At 38.9% G+C, this 19,475-nt stretch overlaps 1 protein-coding gene across 2 annotated transcripts in view; it reads right to left on the bottom strand.

Moving 5' to 3' along the window:
* The window catches only part of ASTN1 (astrotactin 1), a 254,516-nt gene extending 235,341 nt beyond the window's left edge, over positions 1-19,175 (bottom strand). For both annotated transcript variants that reach the window (XR_015748725.1, XM_087960906.1), the window contains exon 1: positions 18,606-19,175. Coding sequence is in view for 1 of the 2 variants with exons in the window: in XM_087960906.1 (XP_087817032.1) it covers positions 18,606-18,930 (325 nt within the window). In the remaining variant the exon portion in view is untranslated. The remainder of the gene's footprint in view (positions 1-18,605) is intronic.
* Positions 19,176-19,475: the final 300 nt, after the last annotated feature.

The following is a 19,475-nucleotide window of genomic DNA, read 5'->3' as shown; positions in this document are numbered from 1 at the left end:
CTTTCTCTCTTTTAGGAAAATGCTGGATGTCAGATGGCCATGTTTGTTACCTATTACTGTAGTGCTGCAGTTGATCTATTCCCATTAGATATAAATTCATAAGATATAACTATTTAATTCAGAGACATATGGAAAAAGAAATGCCAATGACTCCTTGCTGAGATGTATTTATTTATTTATGGTTAAAAACCATAACTATTACATACTAAAAAATAAACATAAATAACAATTAAAAGACTGAAGTATTAATAAAGTCTATCACAGTATCTATTCAGACAGCAACATAAATCCAGGGATTGCACCACAAAACCTATTCATACAACAACTTAAATCCCACCCCTTCTTACAACAGTTGCTATTAAACATACTTTAGTGGCCGGCCTTCCTGGTCATTTTAGAAGAAAGTCTAGCAGAAAGAACAGTGTAACTGATTAATTAGTAGCATTACCAGAACAAAGTGCCCAGACTTATATCAGGGGCAATGCAGAAAACTCGCTTGGCTAAGAGCAAATGTGCTAGCCATGGGAACTGAATTACTGCTTTTCAACCAGCCTTTTCCTCCTTAGAATTAGGAATTTCTAAACCAATGTCTTGTTCCTGAATCCCGACAAAAGGTCTTTCAGAATCTCATGCTTACAAAAACTCATAAAACTTATCTTTAAAATATGTCGTTGTACTCTATGACAGGCTCCACTCAAAAATTATGTTTTTCATTTCTTTCTTCTTTCCCCTCCTATTTTTGGATTCTTACAGGTCAATTTACAATGCCATCCCCTCCCACCTGCAAAACCCTTTCTTTTAATCTCCTGTTTGCTCTTTTATATGTCAGCAAAGGAAAATAAAACTAAAACAAAACTAGTTTTTTTTTTAAGAAAAGGGTTATTTATAAATATCCTATGCAAATTTACTCAAAAACCTTAAGACCCCATGCTAGAAACCAAGAGACTTTCAGTTCTAGTCCCACCTTAGACATGGAAACCAGTTGGGTGTCTTTGGACCAGTCACTTTCCCTCAGCTCAACCAAGCTCACAGGATTGTTGTTGTGGGGAAAATAGAAGGAAGGAGTGTATTAGGTGTGTTTGCCACCTTGAGGTTTTAATAAAGCTGGATTTTTTTAAAAAAACAAAACCTTATTCTTTGTAAATGATTGCATTATTGCTATGTTTGGAGTAGCAGTAAACAATGCTTTTGTGGCCAAAGGCTATATTTTTAAAATTATTTCTGGTTGAAGGCCAAAATATGATCCAATCTATTTCCATGAAATTGAGGGACAATGTTTTAACAAAATAACATAACTGGAAGGGACCTTGGAGGTCTTCTGCTCAAGCAGAAGATCCTATGCCATTTTAGACAAATGACTGCCTGGTTTTTTAAAAAGCCCTCCAGTAATGGAGCAATCCATAACTTCTGAAGGCAAGCAGTTACGATGATTAATTGTTCTCACTATTATGAGGTTTCTCTCTAATTCTAAGTTGCTTCTAATAAAGCTAATTGTAGTTTCCTGAATTTGGGGTTGGTTTTTTTTGTTGTTTTGGTTTTTTGAGCAGTTTTCTTACAAGTCATCATCTCCAAATATGTTGAAATTAATGTGAAATGCCAACACAAAGCCAATTTTGAGAGTCACTGATATCCTATCAGCCAATTATATTCTACCAGTACACATGTAGTGGAGAAAGGAAAGCATCTGTTCATAACCCTGAACCTCTACAATTTTTTGATTTATTTAATGTATATATATTTACCCTTCACCATTGTACTTAACCCCCTACCCATAACATCTTAGAGAAGCATCATATTAAAAACAAACAAGATAGCTAAAGAGGAGATGCCTCAGGCCAAAGGAGAGTGACTATAATAGCTGGAACAGGACTTCATAGCTACAGATACCTATGAAGACTATGCTGGGTTATCGTATCTGGCCAAATTGGCCCCTGAACTGAAACAAACAATATGTGTTTCCCTAATCTCTTTGCTGGTTTCAGACATTATAAGGAGGCTAAGAAAATAATGAGAGCAATGTTAGACATAAGTAACAGATAGAAGAGTTTGCTATTTCATAATAGGCAAATGACTCCTGGCTGCAAAAAGCAGAGAAAGCAGAGGTCCAAAATATTCAAGGAGGCTTGACCTTAATTCATTAATAAGGACTTGAGGTTCCTATTGCAGTTTTCCAGATTCTGTATTACTAATTCTTGCGTTAAAACTCTGTAATTTTTGCTTTCTGGATTATGTCCTCAAGTATGGGGCTTGACAGCTGCTATCTTATTGGTATTGGTATAGATGAACTGCTCTTGAAGAAACCCACCAAATCTATTATTTAACCACATAAATTGTGAAAACACACTTTATTACATATTTTAATATAATATGTAAATGGTTATGAACTATTATTGCTTTTCATATATTATTGCTCTGTGTTTTAACTTTTTCCCCTAATACTAATAGGCACCTTGCATACAATCTGAAGCACAACCTGAACACCATCAGCATTGAAAAAAATTGACTGAATTACCATCAGTCAATCGCAAAAGGCAGCTTTACTTGGAAATTTTTTACATGTTGCAACAGTACCTTTGAACAAAAACTTCTGCTTATCCCAGGCTAAATGGATAAAAATGTCAAATCTAGTCTAAACATCTGGATGACCATGTTACCAACCATAATGTAATAATAATTAATTAATTTTATACACTGCCTGACTTTCAGTGACTCTGGGTTGTATAATATTTTACGTATATTTTTTAATATAAAAATAAGGCTTTAAATAAAGGAGAAATAAAATCCATTCATCTTTAAATTTTCAGCATGAATTCATTTGGTTGGCAAATTTTCCTAGTTTAAAATGAGTTGCCAATTTAAATTCTGGCAGCATTCCAGTTGCATACTATTAAATGTTTAATTGCTGTCTAAGAGCATACAACCAGCCATAGCAAGATAGAAGCAACAGATATGGTAGAAGGTGATGTCCCTGGCCAACTGTTTAGTTTAGAGGGTCTTGTCATCTTTCTGTAACCAATCATCAAAAGGATTAATGTCCGCAACCTCCATATCCTCGAAGCTGATTATCTCAATACGGCACTAAAAGACAAATATTGTCATGACTACAGAGAAACCAATCAGTGTTCACCAGCAGGCTTGGGAGTAATTAAAGCTGAAATATAATTTCCATTCTAAAAAAACTTCATATGATAGTCTTGTGATTCAGAGGTAACACAATTTTGCTCACTTTCCTAACCTGAACCTTTCAATCTTTTAATTACTTATTCAACCAAGTGATCTAAAAATCTTGAGTAATGGCTGCAATCCATTGCTGAATGGATTGGCCATTTTGTACCATTTATATATGATCACTTCCAAAGAGTTAATTATCAGAAGGAAACACTGTGGAAAGAGGTCAAACTAATCGTGTAAAGGGATTGTTGGTAGGTTGATTAAACCAAACTTTAGTCTGTCAGATTTATATAGATTCTGCCTGAAGAAAAGGATATAATACAGGTAGCCCTTGACATACGACTTGTTGCTAAGCAAGACAGTTGTTAAATGAATTTTGTCCCATTTTACAATCTTTCTTAACACAGTTGTTAAGTGAATCATTGCAGTTGTTAAGTGAAGTGAATCTGGCTTACTCATTGACTCTGCTTGTCAGAAAGTTGCAAAGAGTGATCACATGACCCTGGGGACACTGCAATTGTCACAAATATAAGCCAGTTGCCAAGTGTCCAAATTTTTATCATGTGACCATGGGAATGCTACAACAGTCATGTGAAAGATGGTTGTAAGTCACTTACAGTAAATGATCGTAAGTCAAGATCTACCTGTATATGGCATTGGTTTCTTAGTCAAGTCAACTTTGGGTTGACATCTCACTATGTTAGGCTCTTAGTACTATAGTAATATACTGTCATGTTTCAGTAGTACCTGCAGGGGGTTAGACATCCTGCCACTTTGGTGCATGCATCAACATCATTGCACACCAGCTGCAAATATCTCTACATAGTTTGAAATTCAAGTTGTAATACTGTGACAAGGAAAAACATCTAGTATATATCTGACTCCTCAGGTAGGTGGAAGCAAAGTACGTATTTCTGAAAAAAAATTTATTTATGGCCTATTAGGCTCAGTTTCCCCATCTCATGTCGGTGCACATAATGCATACTCTCAGCCTTTCAAACAGGAATATATTCCTAGTCTTGAGAAGCTGTTTATTCCTGACCTAAGAGGCAGACATTTAGGAATAGTGATCAGATGTGCAGAAAAAGACAAGGCTCTGAATAAGAAGTTAAAAAATTATGCCAGAGATACCCAGATTACATATTCAAAAGTCAGATCAGAAAAGGAAGAGAATGGCAGAAGGAATATGTGGGTTAAGAGAACATGACTTGAACTCCTTTAGGTAAAAAAGCAGGATATCAATCAAATAAAACTTAATTTTCATGAACATGAGCCTCTGGCATATAATATCTGCTTTGTTTCTAATCTATTATTTCTCCAACCATCTGACTTAACAACTCTGTTTAAAAATATCTAAATTTTCAGACATAAGTTGCTTGAATTCAACATATGCAAAGGATTTGCCTACATAGACTATATTGAGAAGCAATCATAATATAAAGTTATGCTTTATTAGGAAATTGAATTTCTGGCATGATTAGAAACATCATTGTTTTTTCTCAATGATTTCTGGTGCTATATGCACAAATCTTTTCAAATAATCAACAGAGTGAAAATTGCATCCCATATTGGCTATTGAATCTAGAAATTCTTTTTCCATTTTTTAAATCTCTCCATCTACTGGTGTGCACCAATTGCTTGTCCAATCCAGGCGTTTTTAAGGAGCATAAGCCCTTTTCAGTAAGAATCTGGACAGATTATCTAGCATGATTTTCAGAATGTGTTGTTAGAATTATATATGTAAATTTTAACAATTTAAAAGCAGGTTAGGTTAGGACTACTATTATTGGAAGAGCTCCAGTAACAGAATCTTTTAAGTCTGAATGTTCTTCCTTTCCCATCAATTTATCCTTTTGTGAACTAGGGAAGAGCCTGTCTGAGACATTTACTCAAACTAATTTCTTGATCCAGGTTCAAGTCCCTTTCATCCGACCATTGCTTTGGTCTTTCTCCTGTCCTTCAAGGACATTCCTAATTCTCTCTACATCAGGGGTCTCCAACGTCTGGTCCGTGGACTGGCACCAGACTGTGGCATGCCAGAAATGACTCTCTCTCCATGGAACTGGTTCCTGGGGCCCAAAAGGTTGGGAGCCACTGCTCTACCTGACAGCAGGAAGATCCATAATCTAGTTTCTATTTTGTTTTTTCAAAGAAAGAGCTATAACAAATATTGGATTAGATAAAAGAAGCCCATGAGTCTCTTCCTTTTCTTCAGCAGGACCAATGAGCCAAAGTATTCTATTTGAAAAATGGTTAATGAAAAGAATTAAACATTTCCCTAACCACCTAATACAATTCCGGTAAGAGGATAGAGACCAAGTTCCATATAGTCTACTTGGACTTCAGTAAGGCATTCGATAAAGTAGACCACAATCTAATACTTGGTAAGATAGAAAAATGTGGATTAGACACCATCACCAACAGATGGATTAGTAACTAGCTGACCAATCACAGTCAATGTGTAGTCCTTAATGGAACTGCACCTAAATTGAGGAAAGTATGCAGAGGGGTACCCCAAGGCTCTATCTTAGCCCCAGTACTCTTTGATATCTTTCTTCGTTATTTAGATGAGTGGATAGAAAGGGAACTCATCAAATTTGCATACAACACCAAGCTGGTGGGAATAGGCAACCCCCCACAAGATAGGCTCAAAATCCTTCTGGATTTTGACAGACTTGAACTCTGGGTTCAGTCTAACAAAATGAAATTCAATGGTGAGAAAGGTAAGGTTCTATACTTAGGAAAGAAAAACCAAGCACATGATAGGTGGTACCTTACTCAATAGTATTAATTGTGAGAGGGATCTTGGAAATCTAAGTGGACAATAACATAAAATATGAACCAGAGGTGGGATTCTACAGGTTCTCACCTATTTGCTAGAATCGGTTGTTAACGTTCTAAGCAGTTCGGAGAACCGGTTGTTGGAAGAAATCTCCTTTTGTTTTTTCCCACCCTTCTTGCATTCTTGGTAGTATGCCTAGACTTACTGTCTCCAAAGGAGTTTTTTTTCCCCTTTGCTGGTACTGTCTTAAAGGGGAAGGGTTGTTTTAAGCTTTTTACACTGCTGTTGGGGAGGAAATACTCCCCTGTTGGAGTTAGCACTTTGAAGAAATAATTGAATAATGAAGCAGAGCTGCCAGAAAGCTTTTAATGACAAGGAACCAAGATGAGTGACATTGAGCAAGGCTGCTTAGCTAGCTAGAAAGATTGGCATTCAAACATGAGTTTACATACCCTTTTTGAGTTTTGGTCTAAAACTGGTGACCATTCAAAGTTACAATGGCACTGAAAAAAGTGACATTTGACCATTTTTCACACTTACGACCATTGCAGCATCCTCACTGTCATGAGAGGCCAGGCGAGGAGAAGCGCCCCTTGATGTGAGTGATGTCAAGCTGGCCACACCCACCCAGTCACATGATCAGCAAGCCACGCCCAACTAAGCCATGCCCACAGAACCGGTTGTTAAAAAAGTTGAATCTCACCCTGATATGAACCAACAGCATGCTGCAGCTGCCAGAAAAGCTAATGCAGTCCTAGGCTGCATTAACATGAATCACTATCGTGTGGAGTATTAATACCATTTTATAATGGCTTGGTAAGACTATACTTAGAATATTGCATCCAGTTTTGGTTGCCACCAGGGGTGGGATTCAAATTTTTTAACAACCGGTTCTGTGGGCATGGCTTAATTGGTGGGCATGGTTTGGTGGTCATGTAACTTGCTGGACGTGGCCAACTCAACATCCCTCACATCGAGACACGCATCTCCTCGCCTGGCCTCTCATGACTGTGGGGATCATGCAACAGTCATAAGTGTGAAAAACAATTATAAGTCAGTGCCATTTTTTCAGTGCCATTGTAATGTTGAATGGTCACTCCACACAAGCAAAGTACCAGCAAAGGAGGGGGAAAAAACTCCAGAGACATTCCTGAGACAGGAAGTCTAGTCCTGCCAAGAATGTAATAAGGGTTAACAGAGAGGCAGTTTCTGTAAGCAACACCAGAATGTTTCCTTCCTGCCTTCCTTACAGGATTAGGCCAGTAATTTCTTCTAACAGCTGGTTCTCCGAACTGCTTAGAACAAGGGTCTCAAACTTGCGGCCCGCAGGACAATATCCTGTGGCCCCCACCGTGATATGAAAGTATAATATTAGTGCGGCCCGCAGGGGGAATGGACCTCTGAAGGAAGTCCCGCCCGCCGTTCCTCATCGTGGCTTCTTCTCCATCCTGAACTTTAACAAGTCCAAGTACAGGTCCAGACTTACTGATGATCATCTTCAAGCCATACTGAGGGTCTCATGTGCCTCCTCTCTCAAGCCAAATGTAGCTCAGATATGTGAGAGGAAGCGTTGTCAAGTCTCTGGCAGCAAGGAGTAAGCTGGAGAAGCCATGTTCTGAGGAACTGTTCATGATCTTCATTCAATGTTCCATTCATGTGTTCAGGACAGTTCATGTATTGGAGAAATCATTAACTGTTGATGACATTTGAGGATATTTTTTTAACAACGTTTTTTGTGGAATCCCTTATGCGGCCCAGCTTCACCCAGACTCTGCCTCCAGCGGCCCCCAGGTAAATTGAGTTTGAGACCCCTGGCTTAGAATGTTAACAACCATTCTAGCGAATAGGTGAGAACCTGTAGAATCCCACCCCTGGCTGCCACAATTATAAAAAAGATGTTAAGATTCTAGAAAAAGTGCAGAGAAGAGCAACAGAGATGATTAGAGGACTGGAGGCTAAAATATATGAAGAATGGTTGCAGGGATTGTGTATGGCTAGTCTAGATAAAAGAGGGACTAAGGGTGACATAATAGCAGTGTTCCAATATCTAAGGGGCTGCCATAAATAAGAGGGGATCTGAAGGCAGAACAAGAAGCAATGAATAGAAAATTATTTCTAGATTGATTCTCAAGAAGAGAACCAGCCTAGAATTAAGGAGAAATTTATTGACATTTAGAACAATTAATCAGTGGAAGTTGTGTGTGTACCATCACAGAAGGTTTTTAAGAAGACACAGGAAAACCATTTGTCTGAAATGTTATAGGGCAGTGGTGGCTAACCTTTTGGGGCTCCTGGGCCAAAACCTGCGAGCGCACAAGCATGCCCGTACTTGTGTGCCAGCACCCAGAATGCAATGCACACGCCCCCTCCCCATGCCCCCTGTGCATGCGCATGCAATCCCCACCCCACCACCCACTTACCTGCACTGCACCTCACAGCTGATTTTTTGGCTGGTTTGAGGCCTTTTTCGGCCTCCCGGAGGCTTGGAAAAAGCCTCTGCAAGGCTTCTCAGGCCGAATTATAGGCCCATTTCGTCACTTCCGGTATTACAGGAAGTGACCAAACGGGCCTATAATTCAGCCTGAGAAGCCTTGCAGAGGCTTTTTCCAAGCATCTGGGAGACCGAAAAAGGCCTCAAACCAACTGAAAAAAAAAATCAGCTGTAAGGTGCGGGCATGTGCAGTGAGGTAAGTTTGCCTGTGGCTCTAGTGCCAACACAAATGGTTCTGTGTGCCACTTGTGCGCCAACACGGTTATAGGGTCTCCTGCTTTAACAGACGGTTGGACTATAAGACCTCCAAGGTCCCTTTCAACTTCATTATTCTGCTATTCTGTTAAATTATTATAAAGTATCTTCATTTCATCTGATTTTATTACTCAAACTCATGAATATGATGGTTGTTCTATTCAGAACTCCACAGCAAAGATACTTGCATACAGCTAGTCCTAGAGTTAAGACTGTAATTGAGCCTGGCAATTATGGTCTTAAGTCACGACAGTAGTAAAACAGATTGTGACTGCACCCAATTTTTCAACATTTTTCATGGCGGTCATTAAGCAAACAATGCAGTTGTTAAGCAAACCCAAATATCTCTATGGACCAGTTTTTGCTAGAAACTGGAAGTAAACATTGGTTTCCAAAACTATTGTAAATCACAGTCAGGTGACTGAAGAGTGCTGCAAACAGCTGCAAATGTGGACTAGTTACTGATCATTCAAAATGTGTTCATTTGACAAAGAGGGGAAGGTACATCAGAACTTTAAATGATCAGTAAGCAACCAGTTCAATGGTGGGATTCAATTTTTTTTACTACCAGTTCTGTGAGTGTGGCTTGGTGGGCATGGCAGGGGAAGGATACTGTAAAATCTCCAGTCAGAGGTGGTATTTGCCTGTTTTCCAAACTACTCAAAATTTCGGCTACCGGTTCTTCAGAACTGGTCAGAACCTGCTGAATACCACCCTCTGAACCAGTTGTAAGTCAAAACTACTTGTATATGACATTAACATTAACAGCGATGGTCCAACTTTATTACAGAAAAACAGTGCAAAGTAAAAGTTATGTTTTCTGCGCTAGGCAGAAAAAATGACAGTGACTAGACCACATGATTTAATCCTAAATGTCATACAGCAGATAAAACAGCAGAAATTGCCTAGAGTGCCTGTGTACTAGGAATAAGTGAAGGACTGAATCCTCAGGATTCAGGATACTTAGGATAGGAATAACTGCAAATAATGAAAACTGCACAAGTGTGTAATAGTGGACATAGAAAAGGACTAAGGTAGGTGGAAAGAAAAAAATTGGGGGAGGAAACTTGGGGTTGGGGAGGCAAGCAGGCACATGGAAGAAGGAATCACAAATAGCAACCAGATGGAGTATGTACACGGAAAGAAGAGGATGGAGATGCAGAGGTGGGAAGGATGCTCTACTTACTTTCAAAACAAGAGGCATTTACCTCCTTTTTGATTCCTTGGCAACAGTAATTGGATTTGCCCAGGAAATACCCTAATATATGGAATGTTCATTTATTACTGCACTGAAGCGTTGTTGCTTTTTGCAATTCTAGTTGTATTCTAAATGCAACATTTTTCTTTTATTTATACATTATCATATCTATGCAATAATAAATGTCCATGTTAAGTTAATACAATAAAACAATCCTGATAATGTCACAATTCACCCCAAAGTCCTCTGGAATAACTTATATTCTGAAAAGCTATCAACAATGGAATCCATCTTGCCTTTAAGGAACAACCACTCCAGAGGATTAAGTCCAACACAGAGAAACAATGTATAAGTAATTTTCATTTAGCAACCACAGTTGGGATAGCAATTTGGTCACTGACCTAAGAAGTGAGTAAGTGAAATCATGATTGTGCTTGTGATCTTGCTTCAGTTTTCCTTTGCTTTGTGTACCTGTGAAGGTCATAAATTTGACAATGAAAGTTACTTTACCATCAATGTTGTGACTGCAAACAATCCTAAAAAAAGCAGAAGCTAAACTAGAACTATCTGTATCTGGGCTTCACCCCCCACATGCACACATTTCAGAACAGTGATACTACTAAAAGTAGTAGTATCCTGGGAGAGATACTACTGTGACGGGTCTGAATCCATTTGGAGGAGTCCTGAAAATACAGTGGTGCCAAGTCAAATTAGATTAAAACAAGTACTTTGAATTCCATGTAGAAACCTACTGGCATCTAATGCAAGACCTGCAGAATTAGTGTCAGATGGGTGTACTGCCAACTGCCTGACAACACACAGGATGCTACTTTTTGGCATGATCTTCGAAGGCAGTGCAGACATTAAAGACACACACAGAGAAAGAGAGAGACAGAAAGAGAGTATATATATTATAAATATATTTATGAGCTTCATTAATCACTCAAGGAGGCTACTTGTTGAATCCCATTATGGAAAGAAGTCTATATAGGGATGCTATTGCCCCTTTCATTCACAAAAATATACAGAAGGGGAGTGTGATGATGAATGTTTGCCCTCTATTAATGTCCACATAATGTTTCAATGTTACAGATCGGCAACATACATGATCTGTAATAATAATAGCCTCACAAAAATATACATTTCACATTATTATAAAAAATCTGGGCAGTAATAGAAGAATACATGTAAATCTTAGGTTGATAGATGGCCATTATGCAAAGCTATTCTGCTGCTGATTTAATATCTATCTTCTTTACTCCTTCCTTCTTCCAGAGAGGGAAGGAACAATTACACATAAAGTATATGCCTCAAGTAGGTTCCTCAACTCTTTAAGCAAATACATCTTTTTCTAGCATTATGCAGCTATGCTTCACAAAAATATACCATTACCACAAACAAACAAACAAACCATTCATAATACCAGATGTAGGTTTTCCAGAACCCCAATTTATTTATCTGAACGTTCAGGAGACAGGAAACATATAAACAGTTTGGAAAGCAAAGAAGAAACTGTTACTTGTTTATCCCTCATATGTCTTTGCTTGACTGGGTGGCATAGGCCCCTGCTATGAGTTACCATGGCAACGGTGCCAGGCTTGCTGAACACAGGCTGTTTTAAGTGCACCAAAAGCCTGATTCTGCAACCTTCCTGTGGCTGCAACTGAGCCATGGACATAAGTTTCTCTGTGGCAGCCCAGAGACCTACTTACATGTAGAAATGAAAAAACGGGACCAAGCAAAGAACTGAGTTTGCTGGAGCTTTGCATCATACAGGCCACTGCTGGCACCATCTGCTCTGTGCATGTTTACCATGCACGTTTCAGAGCTTTCATCCCCCTTCCCTACCAACCAGATACGCCTGTTTCAAAGACTAATTCAAATGAATTAGTTAACAAATACATACTAAATACGGGGGGAGGAGTGTCAAATAAATACAGTCATTTAGACAACTGATTAACTTAACTCTGAAGGCATTGTCTTTCAGTTCATTTCAGATCATTTATTACCTTTCAGCAAATCCGCATATATGAACAGCAAGTAGAGAAATATAGTCTAGGGAATGCCTCAGTACAGATTGTCCCTTTGGGAAAATGTATTATAATGATTAAGTTAAGATTAATCTGGTGTGTAATGTATTGATTTAGTATGTATATTTTATTTTAAATGAATGCGACTTTCAGCTTTTTGAAACAGAAAAATATAAACTGTACAATATCTACCATAATTCTGAATTAAAAGAAGTGTAAGTTTCAGACACCGCTCAAAAAGATATATAAAACTGATGAAAAGGACAATCCAGATAGAGAACCTCTTCTTCTTACAACTATTGCCTTACTAATGATTTATAGCTGTTTCTAGCATTATACAGTTATCACTGACAGAAGCCCAATTTAATTTCTATTACATCAGCACATATCTTGAATTGTCAACTACTGTAAATAACCAACTTCTCTGAGAGCCAACCTAACAAGGAAATGGCCTATATCTTTATATTTGAATGCAGCAGCAACCAAGATGAGTCACACTTGATTTAAGAAAGGAAAATAGCATTTAAGCATTTCTTCTTAAAATGATGATTAATTCATTAATTAATCATTCCTAATTAATAGAATTACTATTCTTGGAAAGAAGAAGCTGAACCATTTATAGGATTTGTGGTAGTAAGCATCACTTCTTAGGATTATTTCTTCCCAGTGGATGTTGTATTAATTTCAACACAATACAGTTTATTATTGTATTAATTTTCTAATGTAGAGATGACCTACCCATGATACCTTTTAAAAAGATAAACTATAAGAATGTTTAACAGCAAGTCAGATATGTGCCTATCTAAAATAGAAATAATGGATGATGCAGTGACAACTTGGTATTTTCTGTCCAATCATTTATACTAATGTGCACTAGACTCCTGATGCATTTGGCACAAATCTTCCAGAAACCAAGAGGAGAAGGCAAAAATACTAATAATGTCAGTTATACTTTAGCTATAAGCACATTAAGAAGAGTTTCAAAAATCACGAGAAAATACAGGTCTACTATTTTAAAGGATGAGATATCAAAAATTAATGGCCAGAAGAACATTTTTATACCATCTTTTTCCAGCTATGTAAATTACTGCTCTGGGATTTTTGATTTTTTTGCTAAATGTGTCTGCAGATCTCTGCACAGATAGTTATTCTGCTGGTTGAGAAGCAGCTGCAGATTGGATATGGTTAAAGATCCCTTGTTAATTAATTTACTATCCATAATCTCAGTGGTTATTTTTTCCATCTCATTTCAAAAACACTGCTTTATGGATTCACTAAACTAAGCTATACTGAGATGGTAAAGGGTGGTGGCTCATATGATTTAAAACTCCTTCCTCCAAAAAAACAATTGACATATTAAGGCTTTAAATAAAGGAGATGCCTGTCAAATAGAACACTTTTCCATGGTTTGGTAATTTTCTATATTCAGAGAATTCTTTCATGTGAAAAATCACTCAGTCATAGAACCTGCAGTGCTAGAGACTATTTCAATAAGAACCTGGCATGGATAAATAGGTAACAGAAAAATATTAAATGAACATAATAAGTATGCCATGTGAATTTAAAGTAGTGGGAATATATCCGAATTGATAGCATTTTAGAAGAAGAACTGTAAAGCAGGGAGGGAGTATACATGGTTGCACTCAGTGAAGAAATAAAATTCTATCCTACAGATCTTTATATAATTTTCATGCAAAAGGCAAGACTCGTGCAGACAGTACTGAAATTTTGATGGACAGCTTAAGTCTTGAAGGCTGAAGATGAGCTGCATGTCAATTACTGAATTGCTAGTAATTGTTTGCAGAATGGGAGAATTAAATTATTGGCCATCTGAGTGTGAAGAATGGATGGATACCATAAACAAATAATGTAACAACCAGTGGAATTTAATAAACTTTCAAACTCTACAAAATGCAATTATTTATTTAGGTATGCAATATAATTTGATGGTAAAATACACACTTATACAGTTACTCTACTGGGCAGTACACAAACAACAATGAGTCAATCTAGCATGCTGCAGGGCTAGCTTTTAATATGGGAACTCTAAGCTCATATCCATTGTGACTTTGAGGAAAAAGGTCCTTTCTCTTACTTACAGACTCAAAGTTGATGTCAAGTTAAAATGCTGCTCTGTCCTCCTTGAAGAAAACAAGGGATAAGTTAATAGAATAATATCTTATCACCAAGGAAATTTTATTCCATTATTATTATTATTATTATTATTATTATTATTATTATTATTATTATTATTATTATTATCTCTGCTGCTCCATTTTATTTTTAGCATGCACACATCTCAGCATCACATATAGTCTGATTTTTAGATATCCAATGGGTATGTACGTAACTGAATGGCAACTTTATCCTTTAAAACAAAAATAATCAGTTCTGTAAATTAATAGAGTGGCATAGTTTATTCAAATTTTTGCTAGATTGCAAAGAACATACACATAATATTATATTTTGTTTGGATGTTGTTCTATTACTTATAGACCAGGGGTCCCCAATGCCCGGTCCACGGACTAGCACCTGGCCATGGCATGCCAGCAACCATGCTGTGCAAATAAGTGAAGCCCCATCTGCGGGATGCAGGGAGCACACAAAACCATGCCCCCTCTGGTCCACGGAAAAACCTTTCTCTGTGGACCCGATCCCTGGTGCCCATAAGGTTGGAGGCCTACTGATATAGACCATTCTCTCTAGCAGAGTGAGATTAAAAAAAACAAACCTGACTTTCTGCTACTTATCCCAATAATCTAAAGCAGAAGATTCTAAAACAGAACACTTCTTTTTCTTCAGTACAGTGGTAAAAAATAGCATTTGCAAAGAAGGTTGCAATTAGCTTCAGTTTCAGATTTGTCATGAAGATTGGTGCCTTGCCTCACCATTATGTGCCATGTGAAATAACATTTGGAGTCTAGTTTCAAAAACATAACAAACACAACCTCAATAATACAATGTAAATTCTTTATGATACCCTATCAGTGAGTTACACAGAAAAATTATGGGAAAGAAATCTGGAACTATTTATTTTGTATGCACTGCAAAACACTATTGATGGTTTTCAATTCCCTATTTTCAAAGAAACATTCCTGTGTAAAACATATGTCATCTACCTGATGGGCTAGGTAACCAGATATTAAACAAAGGGAAGGTTGCCCAGGAGAATTTCTATGAAAATGTTTTGCAGCTGTATAAATTTTATGTATCAAGTTTCATTACACTGGCTCATTGTTGACAGGATGTAAGAAGACACTCAACATAGATTACTAAGGTAAAATACACATGATATACAGTATATTTGTTTTGTTCATCTTTCAATCTATTCTTTTGTATGAAAAGGCAGAAAGAATACTGTCAGAATACCTGAAATTTCCACACATACATCCCCTGGTTTTTCATTTACCATCTCTTCTAAATCCTAAAGTGTGGCAAAGGACATAATTTGGTTGATGCAATCATTCCTTTTCAGCCGTCACCATTTCTCCATATCTAGCACCATCATACACCCAAATGAATGAACCAAGAAAAGGGAGAAACATACCCACGGGTGCCACACAACTGCATAAAGTATTTTGGATACAGGAGGCTTTTTTCAATCCAGCAGCACTGAAAGAGATTTCTCTCCCAAGGCTAATTTTAAATAAGCAGGATGGAAGGGACGCTGTTCCTTTGGGACTACAATATAGCAAAGGACAACTATGTAATGTCCTCCCTGTCAATGAATACTTCAGCTTCAACCATAACAACACAAGAGCAAACAATAGATACAAATTCAAGGTTAATCGCACCAAACTTGATTGCAGGAAATACGACTTCAGCAACAAAGTGGTCAATGTCTGGAATACTCTACCTGACTCTGTGGTTTCTTCCCCAAACCCCAAAAATTTTAACCTTAGACTGTCTACTATTGACCTCACTCCTTTCCTAAGAGGTCTGTAGGGGCGTGCATAAGCACCAACGTGCCTACCGTCCCTCTCCTATTCTTTTATTTTTTTATTTTTCTTATATGTATCCATATATTCACAACTGTTTTTACTTATACCTATTATCTTGTAAGCAATTGACAAAATAAAAAATAAAAAAATAAACTATGTCAAGTCTTCCCTTCTTTACATTTCCTGTGTAATACCACCTTCCACTTTTTTTGCTGACCTGAGGATAAAGAGAATAATTTTATTTTGACAAGTAAAAAATGGATAGAGCCCATAGAATTGGGGTGGAAATGTACGCCACTGAACAGGAAGGGTAAAATCTTTCAGACCCCTAGATTTTCCTGAATAAAATTCCCAGCAGTGCAATCAACATAGCCCATATTCAAATTTGGATGAAGACATTGGAGGAAATAGAGGATGTGGAGCCTTTCTTTTCTATTAAATCTCAAGAACCCACCTCTAAATTTATAGGAAAGCCAAAAACGCAAAGGGCAAAACAAAAAAACAAAAAAACACCCAACTGAAGCTTAATAAATTTGTTCATATCTGATCAATTTGCTCACCGGGATGCATTGCCACTGCAAGAAATAAATTATTTCCCAAAAAGATGCCATCTAGAATCAGGACACATCCATGTTGTTACAACACAAAGAAAATAAAACTTAAGGGAACCTACCTGGTTCTTTTTCTGAGATGGAACCTTGACTCTGGAACTCTTTTACCAAAAGATATTTACTTGGTACCAAATCTGTTTCACTGACATAAACTGAAGCCCTTTTATTTTATAAATCTATGTTTAACTTGACTGTTAACATTTCATCATCACATTTTAATTATCTGGTTTTAAGATTCTATACTGAGAGTGAGCCACTCTTCGAATGAATGAGTGTGAATACTAAATGCTTCATTAAATCAATACATAATATAATAATAATAATTGAGTATCAAAGGTTAGCTCAGGATCATTCCCCAGCCTTAGCTCTATGCCAGCTGCTTCTGAAGAAAATGAGTCACAACTAACCCTCTAGGTTAGTATATGCTGCCTCTATGCTTGGCTACTATAAACATGATTTTAATAACAATATGTGTTTTTGCTGGCTTCACTTTTGAAAAAAAACAACAACAACCAAGAATAGTTTCAATGGTGGAGCCATTCATACTCATTTATCCTACCTCTTTCACTGAGGTTTATCCTCAAAGCTATTTAGTTAGGAACACTGATGGGATGCTTTGATTTGTAACTCTCTATTGAAACCTAGATTGGATTTAATTACGCAAATGGGCCCAATTCGACATGGGTCTTATTACTCACCACTACTTGACCCATTGAGTAAGTTCATGGTCCTTAATCAGAATTTCCTAGCAACTCAACAAATGTCAAGTGATGGGCTTATCTCAGCCCCAATTCTCGTTTTAAACAACCTTATGCCAATTCCTGAAATATAAGCAATTCTTCATGTTTAATCTAGCATAAAGCCATGATTTGTAAACATGTTTCTTTAATCCTGACCCTATAACTTTGGGAATAAATTTAATCTAACTATACCAGCTTTGATCAATCATTGGTAATAATTTCTGAAGGGAAATGCCTGTATTTTAAAACAAAATGCATGAAAACATATGTTATTGGATTGTCATTATACAACAGCATCCCCTCCCAGGAAGACTTCAAGATAATGTCCCACTAATGAACAAAAACTTAAACTGATATAGCAAAAGTTTAATAACAGCACATGGAAATATATTGAAATTTTGATTATTCCTGTTCATTTCACATCCTACAGTATTCAGGCTGCTTGGATAAGCTTAGTCCTATCTGCCAGCTTAGTGAGAAAATGGATATAGTGGCTGTATTCATACAAGGTGGTTATCCATAGATAACCCATTTCTGGGTTTTACATGAAACACTGATCCAGAAAGAAATCACAGTTTACATGAAATAGAACAAGGCCAAGGGGACTTGAGTAGTTTATGTTTGAGTGGGGCATGCAAAAGCAACCTCAGGTGACTCCTTGTCCTCCTCTTCAGAGCCCCTTCTGATGAACAAGCAGCAACAGTGCCATCTCTGCTCCAGGCTTTCACCTGCACAGCTCCACCTGCTGTGCGCACGGAGGCAAGGAGCCTGCTCTGGGCAATCTCCCTCGCAGCTTCCTATCACTTGGTTCAACGAGCGAGTAATAAAGGTGATCGCCAGGAGCAGCATCTCTCCGCTTGCTCATCCCTTCTTTCTCTAGGCAACGGCGCAGGAAGGCTGGGCCTAGCGTGGCCTCTCCTAAATGCTACCCACTCCAGGAAAACCGAGGCAGTGGCAGCGGGTGTTCGGGAGCCCAGACCGCCGCTTGAATATTCAAGCTACCCACCTGCGTGCGCTGCGCCCACCTACTGGCTCCTCTTTCACTCCCGCCGCCGCCCGACTAGAGAAAGGGCACAGAGTGTGCAGTTTGCCGGGGTGAGCTATGGAGCCAGTTTCTAGCAACTGCAGCCAGCGCTGCTTCTCTTTCTCTCCCCGGTTCCTTGGGCTGGGGAGGGCGGGCCACGGAGGACCTCTCAGCCAGGAGACGGCGTGCCCTCATTGGCACAAAAGGCCTTTGGGGGCAAAGAATAAACCTGGTTGCCAACTTAAAGAGTGACCATAGCTTGGGATCTCAGAGCGTCGGAATCCAGCGAAGAAACGGGACTGGGCCTGTGATTAAGAGAAGGGGCAACTAGGCCGGAGGGAGGGGTAAGCGGGGGGACTCACCCAGCACGAAGTAGGGCAGCTCGGTGTTCTCCAAGTCATCGACCACCACCATCTCACCGGGAAAATCATTGCGGACCGAGAAGAGCAGCTTGGGCTCAGAGGCCGAGGGGCTGTGCATGATGCTTAGGTCGTTCTCCCTCAAGAAGGGCAACGCTGACACGGTGATGCTCTTCAGTTTGCACTCCATCTCCTTGGAAGGGTCCCCGCCTGCTTCAGCCGGCCCGGCAACCGCGGGCCCGGCGGCGGCGGCGGCTGCATTGGCGGCGGCGGCGGCTGTGAGGCTGCAACAGCAAGAAAGCCAGATGCAAACGCCAGCTAAAGCCATCTTGCCCCTGATCCGTCTCGCCTTGCAGGCACCGAGGAGCCGGCCGAGGGGGCGGGGAAGAAGATCCCTGGTCCAGAAAGGGGCTTGCAGTTGCAATGCAATCAGGAAAGGGGCGGATTGTGGGAGGCTCTTTGTCTCCAAGGCGCTGCAACGGAGCGAAGGCAGGCGGAGGAGAAGATCAGACGAGCGGGTTTGTCTCCGAGTTGGCTGCCTTCGTCCTCCTTTGCATCTTCTCCCCAGCTCACTCACGCACACAGGCGGCTAGTCACCACCTGGATTATACAACGCTGGGTGGGGAGGGGGGCCGCAGCTATATTTTGCCATGCAAAATTGTTTTCAAGCCTTTCCCAGGGCCCTGGCAATTGAGAGATGCACTTGGTACACACAATGCCAGACACAACTTCCATTTAGTTCAACCCCTCTTTCTCATTGGCAAACCAGATATTTCTGAGAATTACACAAGTCAAATGTAAACCAAACCACATGCCAACACTTGATAAAATACCCTGCCCCTCAGTTTAGCTATTGTGGTGAATAACTGTTTC

This window comes from Notechis scutatus, chromosome 3 (genome assembly GCF_049901735.1).
Source record: "Notechis scutatus isolate UNSWTSFEM ecotype Mainland chromosome 3, rNotScu1.2, whole genome shotgun sequence".
Classification (NCBI taxonomy): domain Eukaryota; kingdom Metazoa; phylum Chordata; class Lepidosauria; order Squamata; family Elapidae; genus Notechis; species Notechis scutatus.
Note: the sequence above shows the minus strand (reverse complement) of the source record. Positions and strands in the feature narration are given on the sequence as shown.